The sequence below is a fragment of the Carassius auratus genome, chromosome 49 (assembly GCF_003368295.1).
Source record: "Carassius auratus strain Wakin chromosome 49, ASM336829v1, whole genome shotgun sequence".
In the NCBI taxonomy this organism is placed as follows: Eukaryota; Metazoa; Chordata; class Actinopteri; order Cypriniformes; family Cyprinidae; genus Carassius; species Carassius auratus.
In genome coordinates this window covers 1587390-1611647 of record NC_039291.1, presented here as the reverse complement: position 1 = coordinate 1611647, position 24258 = coordinate 1587390, and the positions used below count along the sequence as shown (strand labels likewise).

The following is a 24258-nucleotide window of genomic DNA, read 5'->3' as shown; positions in this document are numbered from 1 at the left end:
GTATCAACTCATACGTTCTGAAAGAAGAATGCAACCGGCTATATGAGATGGGAAGGAACTAATTATGTTGTATTTATGACTGCTTTTAATGCTTGTTTCAGAAATGTAAATGGAGATTCGTTTTGAGTTGAACAGGGGTTGTTTAGAGCGAGTCGTGTATAAAGTGTGCTTCATGATTTTCATAGACACGATAGAATCTCTGGGCTCACACTAATGATGAGAATGTTCTGTGTGTGTAGGCTACAAGAGAGATGTGTTTATCGCCGTTTAGGTATAGAAGGTATTCGTCCCATGAGAGGTTCGCATCGTGTTATTGAACGTCACTCAACATTTATTACATCATATTGAAAGCAGATTTCAGACTACTAGAATTTAGTGCAGCAGCCATGCAATGTTTTCCTTGTGCTAGAACTTCAACAGGATATATATATATATCTTTACATCCGCCTTGACTTTATAGGCTAGCTATGCCAATTTATCTTGCATGCAAAGAAAACATTTTACCAAAATGTCAGCTAAACAGTTGACTAAAAATGCTATGAATTAAATTACAAAAAAGAAATAAAAATATTCGAAACAGCTGAAACAATTGTGCTTGCCCGTAGAAAATAACTAGACAACTTAAATCCAAATGAAATGTGCTCTTTGTTCTTCTATTGTTAGCTAAATCGAGACGTCCTCTTACCTCACGCTTTCTAATGTGAGAATCTTCATCAAACTTTGAGCTCGCGATCGCGAAAAGTATGCGCACATTTACTAAACTAAACGATAAATGGGTTGCAGTGAGCTTTTTATTTTTATGTCACTAGACGTCTTTGCCATGCTGTTTGAGACTCCGCGCACGTTGTAGTGAGGTAGCCCACGCGGACCCCCTCTTGGCGTCCGTCACGTTTGAGGGTCCAGGGCCTTTATCATGATTTCACTGCAGTAAATGAGACCAACTATAGACAGTCTCAAAATAGAAGCGACAAAATCATAAAGATTAATTTATTCTCTTAATTAAAACAGGCTTAATTACGCATGTGAAAACAAGTGTTTTATTCACAAATCAGCAGCTTTATATAAATGTATTGGAACAGCCTTCTATTATTATTCTATGCTAATTCACAAAAGAAATTTCTCACTGACTTGCAGTTTATGCATGGCACTATTCCTGGTGATCAAAATGAAACTGCGTTTGTGATTGTTGTCAGATTAACTCAGCTTCGTAAATATGAATGTTTTGCTTAAATTAATTTATTTGCATCCCATATATAATTAATAAATCCTGTGTGTGGTATAAATATATTTAAAGTCGGATACCCAGGGGTTAATCTGCATTAGAAGTAATTATATGATCAATGATTAATCTGGTTTAATCCGATGTTCTAAAAGTGATCAACTTTTCGATAAATCTTAAAACGGGACAAAACATTTCTGAAGGCAAACCTCTCAACTCCTCAACCACGACGATGCACACTGGGTCAAAGATCAATCATTATCACTCATGTCACAATTGAGGTCTGTTCAAGCTGTGAGGTTTCAGAATCAAAGGACCAGGACCTGCGTGTTGTCTTTCAAATGATGTGTGCCCCTCGGATAAAAGTTATAGAGAGTTCAGCAGAGGTTGGAATAAAATTCAAAAACCAGTATATGCGGAGAAAAAACCCGAAATGCATATAATGCAGGTCCTATATTATTGGAGAACATTTCCCTTCTTTAAACAGCCTACATTTGTTTACTGAATGGCAGAACAACTACTTGTTCTTAGAGGGTAAATACACTCTACAAGTGATAAAATAATGATAAATTAGCTACAGCATAAAATAAACGGTTATAAAAGAGTTCACATTTTTATTTTCTTTAACACACACACACACACACACATACATACATATATATATATATATATATATACACACACACACACACACACACACATTATATATATATATATATATATATATATATATATATATATATATATATGTATATGTATATAAAATGTACTTTTTTTCAGGTATTTAAATTTGCAGACATTCAGGCTTATAAACAATTTATTTGCACCGGCAATGGTAATAAGGAGCTGATAGGACTCAACGCCCAATGGTTTAACAGGTTTATCCAACAACGACTCATTCTAAAGGTACCCTGAAGTATAGAGAGACATACACTCCCTTAAAGACCTTTATGAACTGGAGTCGATTTATGTTACAGCCCCTTGCGAATCCAGTGAGGTGGGATCGCGTACAAATGTCGATGATTAATTTGGTACTAAATGGGATGTGTTGATTAACATGAACCACTTCCACCACATAAGCCTGTAAGCTCTCTGTGCACGCCATAATCTCCATCAGCAGCAATAACTTGAGAATGGCGGCATTTTTAATAGATCCAAAATATTGTCAAACTTATTTCAACCAATAGCCATCAATTAATATATAGGCTAATATGATGACAAATAGAATTTACAACTAAAACGTTTATGTGCGTTGAAAACCCCGTCAGCAGTAAAGTTCAATCCCATAATACAGCGCTGGCTTGTTCAATCCAACCCGATCTCAAGACCCCTAAACCTAAACGTCACTGGGGTTTAGACAAATCGTATAAAATCGTACGAGTGAGGTCGTACAAATTCGTATGAATAAGCCACCTCGTAAAATACGTACGAATTGGTCGTGAGATAGTGGTTCAATTCAGTCTCGTTTGCTTTTTTTCATATTAGGCAAGATGTGAAAGGTGGTGGCAGGGGCAGGTCTTTTGCATTCAAATGTTGGAATGATTGAAATTGCACAATTAAATGAATTGTCTATATTTATTGTAGAACATTCGCAGCAAAATATCGATATTTTGAGTTTTTAAAAGGTTGCAAGGCATACGGCCGCCCGGTTATGCACTGCATTAAAAATATATTTTTATGTAGAGGATCAACAACGAACACCAATGGAATTTTGGAATACTGTATCAGGAGTGTCTAGTGTTTCACAACATGTTTGTAAGTTTTACTAAGAGGTTCGTAAAATGTGCATGTGCATTTCAGATTAAAAGGATTTTGTGTCGAATAGCCTAATGTATGCCTGGAAAGCGGTATTGTACTGTTAAAATGACTTTTCTCTGTTCATTTTCCTTCCTCGCCATTGTAAAACGGCATATGTCTGTACACAAACGGGGGAGGGGAAGTCTTTGCTTGTGAAGACCCGTTATTTTCTCTTTCACGTTAGTATGACGTGGGATGGAGGCCTGCCTGATCTGTGAAAAAAAAGTGGACCGCAAAAAGTATGGATAATTTGTCTTTTTAACTCGCTCACACTTATTATGTATTAGAGCATGGTGATTAACATAGGCCTACATTCTTTTTTTTCTTCTTTTTTTGTGTACACTTGTGTTTCTTGCATTCTTAGCTCCTCTGACAACTCATATATTGATCTACAGTTTTTGTTGCAGAATTTGAATACGTGTATTAAATCGCAACTTGGACAAATCTCCGAAGATTTCTCAAAGCATGGCTAATACATTTTTTTTAATTCTGCACACATGCAATTACTTTAAAGAATGTGCATGAACACATTAACACAGATAGGCCTATCTCAAGCACACAAAATGACTAAAAGCATTAGCTGAGTTAATGTATAATGTGATTTATGTTGATTACAGATGCAAAGCAAAATCAAAGAAATAATAAAGCACTATACACAATTGTTTTCGACTCTTTTTTTTTCTTCTTCTTCTGAACGAGTTTGGGGATTGGTAAAATACCATCATCGATATTTTCATTCGGCTTTTAACTTGCCACTGTTAAAAATGTTTGCTTCAAATTCTACGTTTGATCTCGGTTTAGTCAAAATGCTCATCTCACTGAAATCAATTGCATGATTTGCAGAGTGTATGATATTTTATGATATTTACAAGGATATAAAAGCATTTAAATTAAAATGCAATAATAACATCACGGCAATGTTTAATATGTAAAATAAATTTTAAAAAGCACCACATCATTGTATTTGCTGCCCAACATACCCATCTGTCAGCATTAATATTTTTTTTCACAAGCATAACAACACAAGTTGTAACAATACTCCGACAAAATGACTAATATTAATTTCTAAGCATGAATTTATCACTCGCGAATTATTTGCGCTAAAAGAGGTGGGATTACAATAGTATGGTAATTAGCTAGGGGGTGGGGTGGGGGTGGCCATGGGTGGAATATCCATTTTTATTGCATCACCTGTCAGTAACGTCCAATCAGCGTTGGCTTTGGAGGCATTAATTGATGAAGGTGTCTCCGGCCTTGCTCTGTTCCCACTGTCATTTTATTTGTGACTAAACCAGCAACGGTAATAGCGGCTGCATTTTGGGTTCTATTTCTCTGTCTCTCCCTCTCTCTCTCTCTCTCTCTCTCTCTCTCTCTCTCTCTCTCTCTCTCTCTCTCTCTCTCCATCTGTCGCTCACTTCCTCTCTTTTTCCCTTCCATAGTCTCCTCGCTTTTTATCCTTCTCCCTGGCAGTGCTGTTCACCTTCCTCTTTTCCTCATGGCCAGATGGGAAGGGAGCTGAGGGAGCGCAGGTATACAGGAGCTCAGACAGGCAGCAGCCGGCCTGTCGGCAACATCACACACATTCCATCGATCATGCAGTGCTCAGGTCAATGGACTGATTGTTTTCATTCAAACAGGCCATTTCATTTTTATTTCTCTATTTAAAACTTTTTGTTCACCACGCAGTGTGGACATGTCAAATCCCACGCTGGACCGGTCAGCAGAATGCCTTGAAATAAAGCAGCAGCAGTAAAGCTACTTTAAGGACATCCGTCGCTCTAAATGTTGGAATTAATGCAATGAAGAAAATGGGGGACTTGGAATCCGGTTTTGAGGAAATGCAAGGTGTAAAGCTGGGCTATTTGGTTATCAAAGGCAAACAAATGTTTGCCCTTTCTCAAGTCTTCACCGACCTCTTGAAAAATATCCCGCGGACTACTGTACACAAACGTATGGACCATTTAAACGTGAAGAAACATCACTGTGATTTGGAGGAATTGCGAAAGCTCAAAGCAATAAATTCTATAGCTTTCCATGCAGCTAAATGCACTCTGATTTCAAGAGAGGACGTGGAGGCACTGTATTTTTCATGTAAAACTGAGCGGGTATTGAAATCAAACAAAAGAAGGGAAAAGAGAAACAATTCCTCAGAAAAAATGTGTGATGTCAAAAGCACCTCTGCAAGAAGTGACTTTTGGAGAGAGAAAGTTTGGTTGAGTTTGCATGGCGTTCCTCAGACTTTCTCATTCAAAAACAAAGCTGTTCGACAGGACCCTGTCCCTCGCACTCACTTCGATCTACCTCAAATTTACAGTAAATCCTTCTGCCGTGACTTCCAACCGGTCACGAAGTCGAAATCCACACCCTTTAAAAACTATGAAACCGATCAGAAACCTGACAACGGTGTGGCTTTTGATCAGAAACGTACGCTTTTTCGGCACGTTGTGAATCGGCAGCCGCTGCTCTATCAGTCCGCCATTGCAGCGCAGGCAAAGCACCAAGGCAACGCAGACCTACTTTACAAAAGGAAGAGGAAGCGCGAGAGCAGCGCGAGGCAGTTTTGGCCGAGGAGCAGACGAAGCCATCAGGTTTTGGTCGTCCCAAAGTGCTGTAAACCAAAAGTTCCCAGTGGATCTTTGAGCCAGTTTCACCTCGAGCATGGATTGTACGACGATCCTCGGCACACCGGACATTTTCAGGAAAGCTGCTGCAGCAGCGACACGGAATCTAGCTCCGTCTCAGAACGGGTGAACAACGATTCGGATTTCGGGTCGAGTTTCTCAACCACCAGCAACTCCGGGACTTCAGATGAGGAGGAGGAGGACGACGACGACTCTCTGTCGGATTCTTCAGATGTCAGTAGCGATGAAGAGAGCTCCTCTCAGTCTGATTCGAGCTCTGTGTCTAGTCAAGTTTCAGTGCAGAGCATTCGTTTCAGGCGTGCAAGGTTCTCCAGTCTCAACACAAAAACACCTCTACTTTTACAGCCAACTTTTCACTACAGGCCTAATGTGCAGAACATCCCCACTAGCCAAGGAATACGTACTTTGGATTGTAAACGAACTGTCAAAATTCAGAAATCGGACTTTACATCACCCACAGATGGTGATGCTGCGAAAATCCAGAAGTTCTGCCCTGTGCGGATATGTTTCCCAGATTTAGAGGGCTCTGAAGCACCATCACGCCTTGAATTTTCAAATGATCCAAAGACAACAGACTGTGACGCTTTCAGAATTAAAGACACCGGGCTTACACCTAATGCAAATGGAAACAATACATTTCCCCAACAAAGAATAACGGGTTCTGCAAACAGATGCTCCCAAGCCTTGATCTCCCACGGTGTTCCGGACAAAGAAATAACGGGTTGTGCGTCTTCAGACAGCAATCTTTCATCAGCAGCAAATTCCAAGAGGGAAGCAAAAACTTCCTTCAAACTGCCTTCACCTCTAAAACCTATCAAAACAGAGACAGAGGAGCCCGTTACTACATCAGGCTTTAACAATGAGGGCAACAGGGCTGTAAAAACGCCACCATTTTTACTCAGCAACGTGAAGATTAAAGTCGAGGACACCTTTGACGAATATGAATATGCAAATCAGTCTCCGGGATATCTATGTAAGGATAATGACGCTGATGATCAGGGCATCAGTGATAATTTAAAGGAAACTGACCATTATAAAGCCACAGAGACCTCTGTCCAAAAACACCCTGCTTGGAACGAGGACTCAAGAAGCACTTTAAACTCTCCTTGTTCCGAGGAAGGGGAATCCAAGAATGGTGCAAGGGTCCGGAAAAACTACAGAGCGATGCTTTTGGGTAAAAAAGCTGAAAGTGTGAGGACATCAGTTGCAAAAGTTGAACGGAGCCCCCGTGCTGCAGGAAAATTCGCTTGCAGTGAGGGATCGAACGAAGACTGTGCGGGCGCGAGCAAACGCAAACGAGCGAGCCCCAATGTAGCGTCCCTGAAAAAGCCCTTCAGATTGATGGCGAATTTCCCCTCTCCGCCGTCTCTTGTTATTGGGAGCGATGGAGATTTGAGTCCCGCTTACTCTTTTAACTCTCTAGGAAGTAACCAGCTGCCTCTTCGTTCTCACCCAGTGTGGAGATGGCAGCTCGGTCATTCAGTTGTTCCTCCCCCTCCAAGCCACAAATTCAGGAAAGCCTCTGTTATTCCGTGAACTGATGTTTTGAGCTCGGGTGGAAATGTCTTAAAACCGTGACAAGAACTGATTGCCTTTAGTTGTTTTATTTGTTTTATCAGTTTTCAATGTAAACGTGTTTGGCCTGTTGTTATGCAGGGCATACCGCCCTCATATCACGGGCTGCTCTATCCATCGAGGTGTGAGACTCGGGAATAAACGGAGGTATTTATAATAAACTGGTCTAGCAAAAAAAAAAAAAAAAAAAAAACACTTGTTTTTTTAAATGTCAGTACTGAGATCGTGGAGCTGTTTTTGACCTGTTGAACGACTCTCAAGGAGCACATGTTGGCTCATTTTGCATGCAGGCAGGGTTAACCATCTCATATAAGAATGGCGTTTTAGTAATCGTCAGGTCTGTCTCAACTGAAATGTTGTTTTTAAAACATCTGATTTTTTTCTGTATATTTTGAGCCAATGTTTTGTATGTTCCCTTTATGCTTCATCTATATACTGTATTTCTGAATTACTGTAGGCCGATTATTCATGCCCTTCTTATTTATTTCATGTGTGCTCCAATTGTTGGCGCCTGGTGTTCACGCGCACGCAGAGCACCATAACTCTCACGGTAGGCCCAACACAATGCCCCTCTAACTGACAATCGAGAGCTGTTTGATTTGCACGATGTAATAGAGGGAAAAACGCCAAATCAAGCGCCTTCTTTACCACATTCATAGCTTAAGGTATAGAACAGCTAAAGCACAAATGTACCATGCATTGCACTTTGCTAATGCCCATTAAAGTGAATCAGTTACGTATGTTTTTATATTTCGATTTTCTTACGCGAAAGAGCCATCGCAAGTTAACCCCAAAAAACACACGACCTTTTTTAATTCATTAATTCTTGGTGCTATTTCCAATATGCTCTTTTGCTTTTGAGAGGAGGTTTATGTTAGTCGTTCATTGTAAATTTTGCCGGTTTAAACGGAGCGACATATAGGCCAGACAACTGCAAACAACAGTGTTTTTACATACATGACGAAATCAAAGAAAAAAGACCTTGGTGCTTAGTTTAGTATACACACATTCTGGTCAGGGTATACTTAGTAAATGTTTATTTATATTTGACTCAAGTAGCCTTGTCCTTTTCAGTGTTTTGATTGTATTTTGCTTTACTAGGCCCACATTTTCCAAGGATATGGATTATCTTGGCACTGGAAAGCATAATGTTGAAAACATTTAGTGTTCCACTAGAGTACCCTGCCCCATAAATGCCTTGTGATGAATGTACTGTGACTTCCCATATTTGTTTACTTCAGCAAAAGCAGCCTGCCTCCAAAACAGGCTTTTAAAAGCAAATTCTAGCCTATCTGTGATTGGATCAGACAATGAGATAAATTCATAATTTTGGGATTATAAGGGACAGAAATATTAAACTGCATTTTAATTTTCTACACAAAAACATACGGACATAAATGAGCACAGACTTTGTAGATTTGTCTTAAGCAAGGCTAACGGGTTCACGTGATTCTGAGAACAAATGTAATAGACTTTAAGGTTATTTAAGTAGGCCATTGCGTGTAATGTTTTGATTAACGTGTACAAGTGGGGATGGACATTTTGTAGCCTATTGAGTAAAAATACATCGCTTTGTGAATGTTCCAATATGCGATATGGCCTGACACTCTTGACAGGTGAAGGGTTAAAATATAGCCTAGGGGTTCTATATTTTTGTAACATGACTATTTAATGTCTGCTCTCTCGAGCGTGTTTGTTCCGTTCTGTAAAGTGCACTGCGGACTGACAGAATACCGATGTCGTCCCGACTTCAGAGAAAACTAGCCAAATTAAACCGAATGTAGCGCACACATCACAACCCCATTAAGTTAAAGAAATTCATGATGAACAGAAATGGGAAAATGGGCGGCGCCTCACTGTAAACATGGTCGGTTAGGAATTATCTGGTCAAGGTGGACTTTTTTTATCTTTCTGCTTTTGCTACAATACTTGAGGTCAGATTTTGACATGATTCTTTTTTTTTTTTCTTAAATTGAAGTCACTGGTTGTTTATAAAAATGCATATTTATTTTTGTGATTTTCCTGCTTTTTGTATACCATTGTTGTATAGGATAAATGCACTCGAAATGAAAACTTGAAAACGTGAGGTGGATTTTGAAGCACTTTCTTTGACTTTTTATCGTGAAACTGTTCATTAAATATAGGCAACATATGAGTGTGATGTGAGATGATCGTTCATTTTTAACTTTTAACTCTTTATGATATCAATTGTTATTATAACCGTTGTATGTCCCTTTCTTGGGGTAACTTGCGGTTCAAGCATATGTAAGATCAATCTTTGAGATTAGTTGTTTATTGTAAAGAAAAGTATTAATGTGGGGGAGGGGGCTGGAAACCGATAGTCTCGTGCCCTGCTATACACGCTATGTTCTCAAGCACATTACTCAACCACACATGAGCGCGCTTAGCGTATACAGGGTACTCTAATTAAAGAAAGGAAACAGTAAAAACAAGTTACATTACTATGTCTCCATATCATAGTTTGTGTAACTTGCATGAGACAAGGCAGCATTATGTCTTTGGTATTAGATATCTTTAAGATATTACGACCAGCTCTGCTCAAGATAAGCTTCTTCGTCTGATTTCCTTTCTCCAAAGAGGGTAAGATTGAAAGCAGAGGAGCAAGAGGAAAAAAGGAGTTTTTGAAAAATATTAAAAAAATAAACCATAACAGCGCACGATTAGCCAGAACTTAAATGCATTGCAGCTCCAGAGTTCCTGGTGAGGCCTACGTTACGTCCTGAGATATAAGGGACAAATCAAATTGTTAATTGGGTGATATAAGAAAAACAAGTGCTAGACTAGTCGCAGAAGCCACTTGTTTGTAGACCTTGGTAAATGTGGGGATAGTGGGGGTTGAAAGAGTCTGTGTCCTTCTAAATTACATGTACATTTTATATGTATTACATACTATTTAATTTAGCCAATTTACCTTTTGCGCCATTAACTTGCGACATTTAATTGTATGAAAGTGGTTCATATCGTTAACGTTTCAAAAATGCATCACACGTTTTATACAGTGCGTCTACAATCGGAGTTTTGGGCCATTAAATAAGATAAATAAATAAAAAAGGCTATTTAATAATAATAATATATTGTTTATGCTTTACTATGTGCACATAAGCTGTTTCGTCCACAAGCAAAATAAATCTGCCCTCTAAAAAAAGGTGGCAACAAATCTGTCAGACAATAGAAACACAGCGGTACAGCAGGACCAAGTCAGTAATCTTGTAAAATGAATAGTAGCCTAGCCTATAGCTAAAGTTTTCTTGGGTAATAATAATGATGATTAAAAATAATCATTTAATCAGGATAACTAGATAATCGCTTAACCAAAGGATTTATATAAATAAGTGTTGAACACGGCTAGACTGGCTGAATCCATATGTTTTTTGTATTATCTACAGGTAGGCATATCAAGTCGGTGTGAATACGTGGAATACGGACTTAAAAAAAGGGGGGGGGACTAGTTTAGGACAGGCCACATTCTAGAAACTAGAAATAGTATTTAACAAATAACACAGCGAACATACTTCACAGCGAGACGAATCTTGCACAAACATAGACTAGTTCATTTCGAGGCCTGACTTCGCCGAATGGACTAGAGGCTTCATTCACAGAATTCAAACAGGCCACCATTAGTCTGTTCAAAAGGAAAAGATTTTCGGTCTCCTAACAAATGTATGCTCGATCTGTCGTTCTGTACTATAGGAAAGAACTAACCTAGAAATTAGCCCTAAGATGTATGTAAATGTAAAAGTATTTTGATGACTGTTTACGGATTGAACCTTGTAAAAGTCTTATGACTGACCGACGAATTTAACTGCAACCCTGTTGTGTTTTCATAAAAAAGTAGAAAACCAATCCGAATTGCCAATGCAACCAAAAATAATCCCAATAATCCACACAGGGGCCATTAGTAATCTTAATAAATGACCTAGGTTTTGCATAAATAGTCTATGCTATTAAACACTTAACACTTATTAAACACTGTAACCTATTCCATTTACTGACTGATAGTTAAAGAATAGTTCGCCTCACATTTAGACACGTGGTTCAACCAACAGAATAAGAGGCCTCATGGAAACGTGAGAGGAAAATAACAATGTTACTTTATGAAAAAAAAATCTTTCACCATATTGTTAATCCCCAAACGTATTGCTGTATTAGCAGTTCAAGTTGACAAATTGTTCTAATTTTTTTTATTCCAGTAAATTATTCGAGAATGAAAACCAGATTGCAATGAGATCTTTTAACGGTTATTTATACACACACATATAGCGAGATGACCAGTTACATTTTATGAAATCATAAACTGTCTATGTATTACATATAGGCAAGGGAGTGAGAGAGAGTGTTTGTGTGTGTGCGTGTGTGTGTGTACCGTTAAAGGATCTCATTGCAATCTGGTTTTCTTGACACACACCCACACACCACACACCACACGTATAGCGAGATGACCAGTTTCTGAAATCACAAACTGCCTATATATATATATATATATATATATATATATATATTAGTGTGTAGCCTATATATATTTATAGAGAGAGAGAGCGAGAGAGTCGTATATAGGCTAGCCTAGGCCTATAGCAAAACAACAAAACAAATCCAACAGGCTAGACCGTCCATTGGACTCAGTTTAAAACGATAGCCTATACCACCATCCTTGAAAAAAAACAGCATTTGGATGTCAGATGTGTCTGAACTTGCGTTATATATCTCTTTTCTAAAGCAGTTATCAGAGTAGCCTATATATCTTAGCTGAGGGAGAAACGGGAGAGTTAGTTTTAAACAATGACATATCTGCATCACCTTTACTCTGAATAACTGCGGTCCTCGTGGTAAGAGATTCCTCCGTTATCTGCAGAAACCAACGCCTATCCTGACAAGACCACTTCCACACAAAATCCAAAAAAGTGCTTACAGTTTCTGTTTCAGACAACGACAGCAAAAAAATATAAGATACTATGTTTAATTATGCAAATAGAGTATTTCTCCGCTGGTCTGTATTCATCAATCATAGGCTACTCTCAAAATTCTCACCTTAGCCCACCTTATGGTTAACCAGCAAATGTGCAATTTTATTTTCAACAGCGTACCTAGAAAAAAATATTAGAATATTATTATATTCTGTAAATATTAGAAGAACTATACTTCACAATTTAAAATAATAATAATAATAAAAGTAATAATAATAATAATAAAAGTATATATTGACCCTGTGTCTGAATCCCCAGTCAGTGAGGAAATATATTTTATTCTTTCTATTCTTTTCACTCAAAATCTTAGTAATCTGTTATTTGAACATTTGAAATTGACTCTTATTTTTTCTTACAATGATGACTTCACATCATAAATTGCTTATAGGGTATATCAAAACAAGGTATGAATGAAACAAGCTCATACGGATTAAAAAAAGCCCCACCCATTAATATGAAAGGAACATACTGTCACAGCATACAAGTTAAAATAAATACTATTTAAAGTATTGTATATCCATGCATTTAATTCGTTTTTTAACCATCAATAAGTTCTGTCAAGCTTACATTTAAGATGCAAAGGAAATCATAATGGCGACATGGGTTTCGTGTACATTGTTAAAAATAACTTTCAAAATGTATTTTCATGGAGACAAACGACACTTTTATTCCAGTATTTATTGTTAAGGTTTTCATTAAAACATAATTGCTTCTAATAATGTCAAGTAAATCAGACCTCCGAGTCTTACAACAGCAAAAGTAGGCTTAAGTCATGAAAATGATTGAGAAAAGAACGTAAATCAAATTAATAATTCATCAAGTAGATAATGAACAAACAAAAACAAAATCATGTTCATGACGAGGACAGTTCGAACTAAAGTGTTAAATATCAATTCATGTGTCGAAATAATTAGTGATAGCCTATTAGAAAAACAATTCGTGACTTGGGCTGCAGTCAACCAAATCATTAAATCCAATTATTTTCTGAAAGAGCAACGTTTCTTTCAGAAACACTCGTAAAACAAGTCACTAATCCAAAACAACAAGCTCCCTTAACAGCTCCATTAGATGACGTGCATCTTTCATAGCGCTGATGAAAAACGAGCTGTAGGTCAGTCATATTCAGCTGAGAGCCTGCCTAACAATTATGACCATTATGAACAGGTCACACATTAGAAATGATCGGTTTAAGCACACTAAGAGGTTTAAGCACATTAATATAACAAGGTAGGCTTACACTTATATAACTAGGCTATATAATGTAATCTCCAGTGTGATTTAATGGTAACGTGGATTTAACCAACTACGATCTTTTAAAACAAATCACTTTGAGTGAGATATAGGGTATTATCCCAGTAGACTGCCAAAGGGAATTAGCATTTTTAAAAGATATGTCTTTAAAATGAAAATAACCATTTAGAAAACAGACAAGCATTTCCCTCAGAAAAGAATACTAATAAAGTCACCTGTCCCATGTGTGCAAAGTGAAATAAATGTAGCATTTAGAGCTCTTCAGTCCCGTTACAACGATTGTGCAGGTGTATTTGTATTGTCAGAAAACAATTTTGTTTTGGTTGAAAAAAATAAAAAGAAAAGAAAAACCGTAGCCCACTGCAAGCCTGCATTGGCAGCCACATGGTGGTTTTCCGCACAGCAGGCTACGACAGAATAGCCTTTATTCCGTTAATTTCTCTCGGTCTGTCCGTCCTTAGGCAAATATACAATATCAATAAAAAAAGGACTGGATGTATTTAATGCATACCCTCTGATTCGTCACGGAAAATAGGGTTAACCGCAAGCCATAACCACGGCGATGCGATATTTTATTTCAGAAATAATTGTATAAATATTATTGTAACGATTAATGTTGACCCCAGTCACTACCAAACCCTGACGATGTGCCTTATAGCTACCCGAGAGTAGCAAAGAACGAAAATGTCGAAATGTACAGGCTTGTTTTTTCTTATCGCTGAGGAATTTGAGACACCAGGCAAGTTATATAGTATATAAACGGTGCTTTTTAAATATTCTCCCAGCTAGCCTCAGCTGTGAATGTCTTTATCAATATAAAAGTCGACTAAAGTAGTCTATTACAAAGAAGTAAACAGGTAAAAAAGCGAGCAGCTGAGGAAAAGCCGATGCCGAGAATGGTTGTCGTAGGTGAGGATAGAAATTACCTCATAAAACAATACCCTCGGACACGAAACTCATTCTGCCAACTGTGCTGTGAGCTATACAAGAGTTGCGTGGACTTAAATGATAAAATACTGGCGATGTCTCGCATTGTTTGAGTAAGAACAGAAGCGTAAGAAGTGTCAGTTCTTAAAAACGCGGTTTGCAGATGTCTCGTGTTTGCGCGTGCTGTTGGCGCCCCCGCTCGGGCGGGAAAGTGTGGAGAAGGTTCTCTTAAAGGGGAGGACACGAGGATTTAAGGTGGAATGAAGAAATAACTACCAGCGATCTTGATCTCCGGTAAACCATGATGCTAATTAAACAATGAGCGAATATTTGGCTTAGCCTATTTCTCCTAAGATGATGGTAAAAATTTGGTTTCCCTAAAACAGCAAAATCGCGTGGGGGTCTTTTATTTTCCATGTTTTATGTTATAGACCTTATAAAATATGATAAAATAAAATGATAGTGAGCGGTTTCTGACATGCATGCTTGTAAATGTTATACAGGCCTACCCTTACGAAAAATAACCATGGTTTTATTATAGTAAAACTGTAGTAACCCATGGTTTTTTGGCGTATTGACTGCCATTTGTAAAACCACAGATTTACTACAAATACCATGGTTAAACTATGGTTAATATAGCAAAACCATGGTTAATTTGTGGTTACCATGGTTTAACTACAGTAACCATGGTTTTTTGGTTTTATTTGTAGTAAAACCATGGTTAATTTTCGTAAGGGTAATATAGGCTAAAATACATGTTCTGTATTGATAAAATAAAGAAATAATTCTATTTTCTAGAGGACAAAAAGAAAGAAACAATGAAGCGACTGAGGTTAGGCTTTTTTGGCGTAAAATTACTTATTATTATTTATTTTTCATATCTGCTGTTTTGTTCTATTATTCCATTAATGCGTGTGATTGGCAAATGGCACGTGAAACGTATACAGGCTACGAATACGGTTCTGTGTAAGCTCCGTGAAGTGAACACGCAAAACAAATGAAAAGTAATTTCCGATTCTAGCAGTCAGTGGAATTTGGTGGATATTGTATGTAAGAGTATACTTTTCTCCCAAAAAACAAATAAGGTCTCACAAATCAGATTTATGTGAAGGTTGCTTAAGTGGTAACATTATTCCTCCTGGGACTGGGGAAAAACAAGCATAACTCTTGTCAAGGAGCCAAAGAAAATAAAGAATGATGGAGATGTATAGCATTAACCTTATGCTTTTATTTATTTAAAAATAAAAACCTTACTTGGTCCAACAATAGATTAGCCTACAATATAGTGTTAATAAAGAATGAAGCCTTTCTGATATTTTCTATTTCCCGTTCTCCATCTGGTCCTTGTCCCTCATACAAATGTTGATATTGATATCTTATCTCAAATGTTGTACGATGTTTTATTGTTTTGAACAATGAACTGTGTTTCCGAATTTATTCCGAGTATTTAGAATTTAGAAGAACCTGTCTATTTCAGAAACGGGTGTCGATGTGACATTTGACCCTGGCCTTTAAAAATCGTATAGTCTACATGTTACAGAATATACGTTCTTAAATTCAAGTTTAGCGTAGCCTACTATTTGTTTTAATTATTATAACAATTTCCACCTATGAGATATTGTTGCCTGTTGATCAGGTGCTGAATTTGTGACTTGGGTGGTTAGATGAGCAACCTCTGAAGAATCTCCACTCTCAGCTGTAGCCTTATTTTAAACACATTATTAACCTCCAATAGGTGAGAAGAGAGTTCATGCACGAATTTTTCATGTTCCAATTGTGCTGAAATGTCTTTAGTATGAGCGCTTACTACATTCGCTGGTATTACCAGTAGATATTTCTTCATTAAATTATTTACACAGAATGTTTAACGTGCTTTACAAGTCATGAAAGATAAACACACAAACCACATGCTGGACTGTCTCCCACATCATGTCCGTTTTACAACGTTTTCCGGGATTTTGACGCCGGGTTTTTATTTTTTATTTTTTATTTTCAATGCTTCATGTAGTAACGTTAAATCATGATGAAGGTAGATTCCGCGACGCCAACTTTTCAATTGGGAATAAATTAACCTCTTAAGACCCGGCAGATCATTTAACGATTTTTTTTCTTCATTTTATTACATTGTTTAGAGCACAATAATATTTAATTCATAAATTATACATCGGGACTCAATTTATTATAATGTTTTTAAATAGGAAGACATGAATGAACATGCTTAAACATTTTTTTTAAATCACCAATACATTTTTAGTTTTCTTTTTTTTTTTTTTTTTTTTTTTTTGCAAAATGTGTATAAAATGACCATAAACATGTTTTCTCATTATATAGGCCTAATGTATCTATATAAAATAAATCAAATTTGCATATTAATGTGTTTTGGGGGAAACATGAAAAAAAGAAGTGTAATAATGGGAGTAAATAATTTACAGGATATTCACATTAATATCTAATATTTCATAGAAATGTTGAAATATAATTTATTTTCTTATTCATTTTTTGTCTCCAAAAATGCGTAATAAACATGGTTTTAGTCCACGAAATCAACGTCCTGTTTCATAACAGAAAGTCATATATATAATTTTTTTTGAAACCTCATTACATTGTCGCAAGATGTTGATTTATGAAAGTCATATATATATATATATATATATATATATATATATATATATATATATATAAACCATCATTACATTGTCGCAAGATGTTGATTTATTACACGCACTTTATTAATTTTTTTAAATCAGATTAAAAAAAAATACAAAATATTATCATTTTCCATAATAGTGTCACTAAATGAATATCAGACATTTTTTAAAAGACCAAGGAGAGGGAGTGGTCATGGTGAAACATCCAAACATTTAATATCTCTGAAAAGCCCTGAATGTGCTCTGTAAAGGACATCCAAAACTGTGGCATATAGTCTCAGAGAATGATGCAAGGTCTCAGGAGGATATGGCGTCTACTCCGCATAAGGTAATTTAAGCCATATACTCAATTTATTTAATAATAATAATAATACTCTTCCCATAGGCCTATATGTAGACCTGTGTTATACGTTTAATTCCGTGCGCTCTTTTTTGCACTTCTTTGATTGCATTCTTTTTTTTTTTTTTAATATATTTTACATTTAAGAAATAAACGTTTATTAACTGGGTAACACAGTAAAATGCAAATGTGTGCATTCTAATGATCAAGCTTTTATCAAATGAAAGCCAATTCTCTGCGTGACTCAGGAAATACCATATATACACATTAAAAGAGCAGAAAACATGAGATGTTGCACCGTGAATTGCAGACAAAGTGCTTTATTGTTTTGAGCAATGCTTATGGAATGGAGTGTATATCGGTTAACATCATAACACACGAGACAGCCTCCCTTTTGGTTACTCTCAAAAACAACTTGACAAAAAACTCATATCTGTGAGCGTGATAGAGAGCACCAGTGCTTCTCCATCACTTCTATTACCTTCACTATCAAGATTACAACACACACCAAGGGGATTGTATTCTTCTTTCAGTACACCTGCATATTCAACGTTCATTCAAAAACGTAAAGAAAATAAACATCGAATTGCTAAATGTACCCCCACCCCCCAAAAGCTTCTTGTTATGAGTTATCCATCAATGAACACACAGAGCAAAAATGCTTTTGGCAAATGAAGAACAAGGTGGAGGTTTTTTTTTAAGAAGGCGTTAAGCTGTATCTGACTGTAGCACTTTTCACATTCACATAATAGCCTATATATGCGTGTGCGTCCATCAGAAGCTGAAGCGATGCTCTGATGACACTATCAAAGTCTGCAGCTAAAACAGCCTCTATTGTCAGGACCATTGTGGGTTGTTGTTGTTGTGAAGATTACAACCAAGAAGACCAGGGTTTGTTTTCATCCCAACGAGAACAATAAAAAAAAGGCTTCTTTTCCCACTGTGCAATGGTTTCCCAAGGGCACAAAGCAGCGCTCAGTTTATTAAGAAAATGAAACACTAACCAAAGGACGCTGTAACATTGGTGTCGGATAATACTTGCAGATAAAATGCTTGGAGAAAGCCTGAACACAATTTACAATTAACACTATAACAAGAGCCACACCTACTCATATCAACAAATTCACAATGCACACTCTCCTCCAAAGGCTTTTGCACATAGAATTATCCAGTCAAGGAGAAATTGTGACCTTTTCAGTGTTGTTGTGAACATAAAATGCAACGTCTGGTATCCGTTTGAAGCAACAGCATGTTTTAAAACATCAAAACACCAAAAAAAAAAAAAATTTTTCATTAACCACCCTAATATTAGAATATAGCATTTAACTTCTGTCTGGAGGGGAAAAAAAGATTTGAAAATGATGCATTAATTTGGAGTAAAAAGGCACGACTCTTGCACAGTGTATATACATGGAAAACACAGTATAAAGCAAGTACGGGACCATCTTAAAAAATAGACCTGGGATGGGGGGTTTAGGGCAAGGGGAAAAATAAAAATATGACTAAGCATGGAATATACACCATCTCTGGACTAAACCAGACTTAACACTAAAAATAATGCAACATGCATCTTTTTTTTTTTTTTTTTTTTTACACAGTACTTGTGTTGTATGATTTAAAACAGTAACATTCTTCATTTATCAGAACACTTTTACTGAATCACGGAGTCGTGCTTTGAAAGTTCTGGTGGATTCAAATTCAATGTAAAAATATGTGCAAGCGATCAAAAAGTCTAAACCAACATAGGATGAGGAGGCTTTTATCTTTGAATTAGAAAAGTTAAGAAGCAAATGTCAAAATGACCTGCATTCCAATTCAATGCCGTTTACGAAATGATTCTCCTCTGTTACAGGTGTTCGGTTTCCCTTGTAAATACCACTGCAGAACCAACAGGATTCCGTGAACATTTTGGTTCCATTCATCATGTGCAAAATATACAACATTTCATCTATTTTGCTGCCAATTTGAACGTTCAAAGGAATTTCAAACAAAACTCACAAGACATATACTGTACTCAATTTCAAACAAAACCAATGTTTAAAAAAAAATGAAAAATACAAATACAACAAAGCACCCCTTCCCCAAACCTCCATGGAATACTGAAACACAACACAAATCGGTGTGTCCTGGTATGATGCAAGAGGTAAACTATGTTTTGTCTGTTGAGAACGAGCGTATGCATGAGAACACGTGAAATGGCAAGGCTGCGTTGAACAGTGCCTCATAGTGCTATCATTGCAGCTCGTAACAGACCGAGTGATCCTAATAAAAAGTGCAACAGTTTAAGGTGCTGATGGTAACTGAATCATTAATGTAACAGAAATCACTGATGACTGAAGAGAAACCACTGATCCTGCTGCCTCAGTGTCTCCATTCTTCCTCCTGTCAAGTTGCTGCGAAACAAAATAAAAAAATTAATCAAAAAGGCCAAACGAAAAATACTTTCTGGAACCTTCGCCGCCATTCCAATGCATTTGCCTAAGAACACTGAAAGAACATGCAAAAGCTGTCTGTCCACACAAGGCAGGTTTGGAGGCGATGGGTCCTCCTTTTGTAAATGGCTCAAAGAACGTTTCTGGTTAGTCTGTGCGAGTAAGGAGAGTTAGCAGGTGCCGTGGTGTCAAGTGCTTCAGGTGCCTCTCTACGAAGCTGTTGACCCCAGTGGAGGAAAGCAGAGCGGGCAGCCAAGGGTTGCGTGAAGGAGTTCGGGTGGGTGTTTGATGAATGATTCAGCAAGAGAACACATACAGTTCCAATTAAGAACTTGTGTTTTGGCATCCTTTTTTTCAGAGACGTAAATTCACTAACTGAGCCACAGACCATCACATGAGCTCTCTTTCCTCTCGCCGTCCTCTTCTGCTTTAAAAGGCAAGAAAAATATCAAATGAAACGAACAAGATTAAGGGGCATGCATAAGAAAGCAGTAAAACGCCCTGTCCCCCTCCCAAAAAAAGTTACAACTGTTGTCCTTTTCCATCACTCTCATGGTCCCACAAAACAAAAAAAGACAAATAAAACTAAATCAAAATGTAAACGGATGGTGGTTGTAGCTGCTGTAGGGGTGCCCCCCTGTGGCAGAGCAGGTGAGTGAGTGTTCAACACCCCTCTGCTGGCGTCCCTCTTCATCCCTGTGGACTCAGCTCAGCTACCTCGGACTAGGGCAGAATGGTAGTGATGAAATCATAGAATCTCTTCGAGTACTGCTCTGGGTTCACGGTGGAAATCTCTGCCCCAGCCTAAGATGAAAAAAGCACCAGGTTGATGATAAAAAAAAAATACAAAATTCTTGCTACAAGGTATTGGTACAAGTATTTTTTTCATTAGTTGATAATATTTCTTCTGCCCAATCCAAAAAAAGTTTGTAATTTTGTTACAAATTTTGTTATCGGTCATGTTCATTACGGTGTTTCATGTTAAATTTTCTGTTATTTAGTTAGTCTATTACATCATTTTTTTAATGATGTTTGTTACCCCGATTGTTTTTTGTCTTGTAAGTGTATGACATTAGCTGGGTTTCCTTCAACTTGCTTTTTTCCACATTTTGAAGTATTGCATCAGAATCGAGTGAAGGAAATGCTGAATTTAGAATGAAAATTCCTTAATTAGCAAGAAAGTTTTTACGCTCACTTGAAGTGGTTTTTGACTTGTGTGAAAAAGGGTTCATGAGAATAATGGGACATGGAAATGCATTTTGCTAATAAATTCCTATAAGTGCATAAAGTCATGTGACCTTGTGCTATGGGACAGAAAATCCTACAGACCGATCTTGTTCCACAGCATTTGAAATGTTGTTATGGTCATTTGGGAATGTCTGAACAAAGTCTGCCATTAAAGTATTTCTGTATAATTGCCTCCCAGAACTGTTAAGCGACTGCGGCATCCACCTCCGAAAGCAATGACTGCATTTATTGTGTTTTGTCTGCTCGTTCTGAGGTGCAAGTAATTTATTATATAGGAAAATTATTATATTCAGTAGCTTCTCCAACTTTTCTTAGTGATGTATAGTGCCAGTTTATCAGGAAGTGATGATTTTGTTCTCTGTGACTCGTTGGATGGAAATGGTGCTGTTCACAAATGTTTTGTGTGATATTCCAATTTTGCGCATAAGTTGAATTCGCAACTTTGGATGGAAACCCATCTACTGTGAACCCCCTCTACATGATTATTGGTCATATTCATCATGTGGCTTTCTGTTCTGTTTAACACTGATATAACTCATTTAAATGTAAACGTCAAAGCACTCACCCCATGCTTTACTGTCTTGGCTGCATGAGCAGCCTTTTTCTTGGCATCATAATGCTGAAGGATGTCAATAACAGCCATAAAATAGACCTCCTTTCTGGGAGAATCTGGGGGGGAAAACTTACATTCATTATTTATGAAAACAGAGCTTATAACAAATTTTCATAATGTAACATATTACACAAATCGTAAAGTCAACAAGAAAAAAGCCGGATGTGTCTTAGCTTATCAATCAAGAAGTGATTGGAGTGAAGAAGATGCCCATTTCATACCACAATGGAAGCAGAATGGAATGTTTGACTATAAAAATTATTATCATTTTATTGTAGCTTCAAGCTTTCTTTCTTTCTTTTTTATTAATACTTGAATGTAGTTAAGTTTCATAACTAAAGCAATTTTGAGCAAAAAGCTGAGAAAATCGTGTTTTTTTTATCGAGCACTAGTGCTGTGCAAAAAATCAAATGCGATTTTCATGCACATCTTGTCAGTAAAGTCACTCCGGTGATTAGTAGTATATCTCCAGCACATGTGTTCAGATCAGGGTTGCCAGGTTTTCAAAACAAAACCTGCCCATTTACTTCTCAAAACTAGCCCAATCGCGTTTCGTTCTGGTCAATAAAATACAAATTTTTTTGGCGGGGTTGCCTTGGTAAAATTTGCATTTTAGGGGCTAAACATCAGGTTATTTGTATTGGGGTCCCTTCGACCCGTAGACATGAAAAACAACCGCAGACTTGGCAACACTGTTTGGTCTTTACTACACAGAGCCGTAGTTCACTAACAAACTACACAAAATCGATTTTTCCAAATGGGAGGCGATTCTTTGTCGATTTTGAAAACGATTTTGTGTTAGTTGTCGGTAGACTACGGCTCTGTGTAGTAAATGCCGCTCCACCTGAACCAGTGTTGCTAAGTCTGCGGTTGTTTTTCCATGTCCGCGGGTTGAAGCGACCCCAATACCAATAACGTGATGTTTAGCCCCTAAAATGTGAATTTTACCAAGGCAACACTGCCAAAAAACGTGTATTTTAACCCTGGGACGCAATTTTTCATCCTGGAAATGCGATTGGGCTAGTTTGGGCTACTTTTGAGAAGCAAGTGGGCAGGATTTGTTTTGAAAACCTGGCAACGCTGATCTGAACGCACGTGCTGGAGATGTACTTCTAATCACAGGAGCTCCTTTACTGACGAGATGCGCATGAAAATCGCATTTGATTTTTTGCACAGCCCTATCGAGTACTGTATCTAGATCATATTCAGTACGATTGATCTAAGCAAAGATGCAGTATATCACCCATTAGCACCTACAAAGCTTGCAGTCATAAACCACTTCCTGGATCAACATTTCAATAACATTATAGGCAGATCGATGATCATATTATTTTTCATATGCTAATTTCGTCTTCCTCGCCTGTGTTTTTGATCGGGAGATTCTGGAAGGTTTGACAGGGAAGCCTGGTCTCATACATAACTAAAAATCCCATGTTTGGCGGGGAAAAAGTTAAAGTTTTGTATATAGAATATTTGTTCAAAAGTGTATATAAACAGATAATTGTATATTTCAAAATGCTTCCTGCTCCACTCACTGTCATGGCTTTTGATGGCATAGACGTCAATACTGGGGTTGAAGTCTCCTGGTGAGAGTGGTTTAGTGCTGTCCAGAGTGTAACTGGGACTGTCAGGAGGAGTGCCGACAATCCCTCCATCACTCTCTCCTTCCTCTTCTCCATCATTATCCTCGCTCTCCACCTCCTCTTGTTCTGCCCTTTCCACGTCATGGATCCCGACCAGAAGACTGTAGTCCATCAACTTCAGCAAAGCAAGGAACTAGAAAGAGATATGAGGGAGGGAAAAACAGTTTCATGAGAAAAATTCAGAAAAATGATTCTTGGTATCAGTATAAGGAAGACCGAGGGGGAAAGTGAATTCTTCCTAATCATTTACCTCCACATCCTTTCGTAGCTTATCAAGGAAGGTCTTCTTGCTCTCCTCGTCAATGTATATTTTCTGTCCATCGTTGATAAAGTCATTGTCTTTGTACGTGGGGAATTCTTTAGCCTGGTGAAAAAGAGGAAAACAACATTTAGTTGCTCACTTACACTTGCAGACTCTTTTAAGGGCTTCAAAAGAGGTTGATCATGAACATTAAAATGAATTCAGGTCCTGACATGCTGGTCATGTCATGTAGTATCACACGGCGCAGCAGGGGGTGCTCTAGATTCATTCGAAAAAGCTTGTTTGGCATGTTCAGCAACATGTAGTGTTAAGGGACCCTCAAATGAACAAAGGAGGCAACAACCAAACTAGCTGATCTGCATTTGTGTTTAGAGATACTCAGAATGGCCTACAAAATAAATGAGCTTTTATATACAGCACTGCATCAAAAGTCAGGCACAAAATAAATATGAACTCTGCAGTAATTACTCACTATTCAATAATTAATTAATAAAATGTAATGGCTATTCCTCATAAAGGAATGCAGGTGAAAATATTTCCTCTGGGGTGATTTAAACCAATATAAAACCCAGTGATGCTGTGGATGCGGCGCGATGTGACAACAAATCCACGTCAGTAAACGCTCGGACACAAAGGACAACTGGATTTGCAATGTTCACTTTGTCACATCCAGTTGACA

General features: G+C 37.5%; 2 protein-coding genes across 2 annotated transcripts in view; one reads left to right on the top strand and one right to left on the bottom strand.

Annotated features, from left to right (window-relative positions):
* The first annotated feature begins 1991 nt into the window (after positions 1-1991).
* LOC113066015 (SKI/DACH domain-containing protein 1-like) lies at positions 1992-9385 on the top strand. Its single transcript, XM_026237572.1, has 2 exons — positions 1992-4622; positions 4703-9385. The coding sequence occupies exon 2, from the start codon at positions 4816-4818 to the stop codon at positions 7192-7194; it is 2379 nt and encodes a 792-aa protein (XP_026093357.1). The 5' UTR covers positions 1992-4622; positions 4703-4815; the 3' UTR covers positions 7195-9385.
* Positions 9386-17685: 8300 nt separating this feature from the next.
* LOC113066014 (phosphatidylinositol 5-phosphate 4-kinase type-2 alpha-like) overlaps positions 17686-24258 on the bottom strand; it is a 29351-nt gene continuing 22778 nt past the window's right edge. Inside the window, exons 7-10 of the mRNA XM_026237571.1 lie at positions 23568-23681; positions 23210-23450; positions 21627-21730; positions 17686-20617 (exon numbers count right to left, since the gene is read on the bottom strand). Of these exons, the coding sequence (XP_026093356.1) occupies positions 20537-20617; positions 21627-21730; positions 23210-23450; positions 23568-23681 (540 nt within the window). The 3' untranslated portion in view covers positions 17686-20536. The remainder of the gene's footprint in view (positions 20618-21626; positions 21731-23209; positions 23451-23567; positions 23682-24258) is intronic.

Coding starts and splice junctions, on each gene's coding strand:
- LOC113066015 (XM_026237572.1), top strand. CDS start 4,816: ATGAAGAAAATGGGGGACTTGGAATCCGGTTTTGAGGAAATGCAAGGT.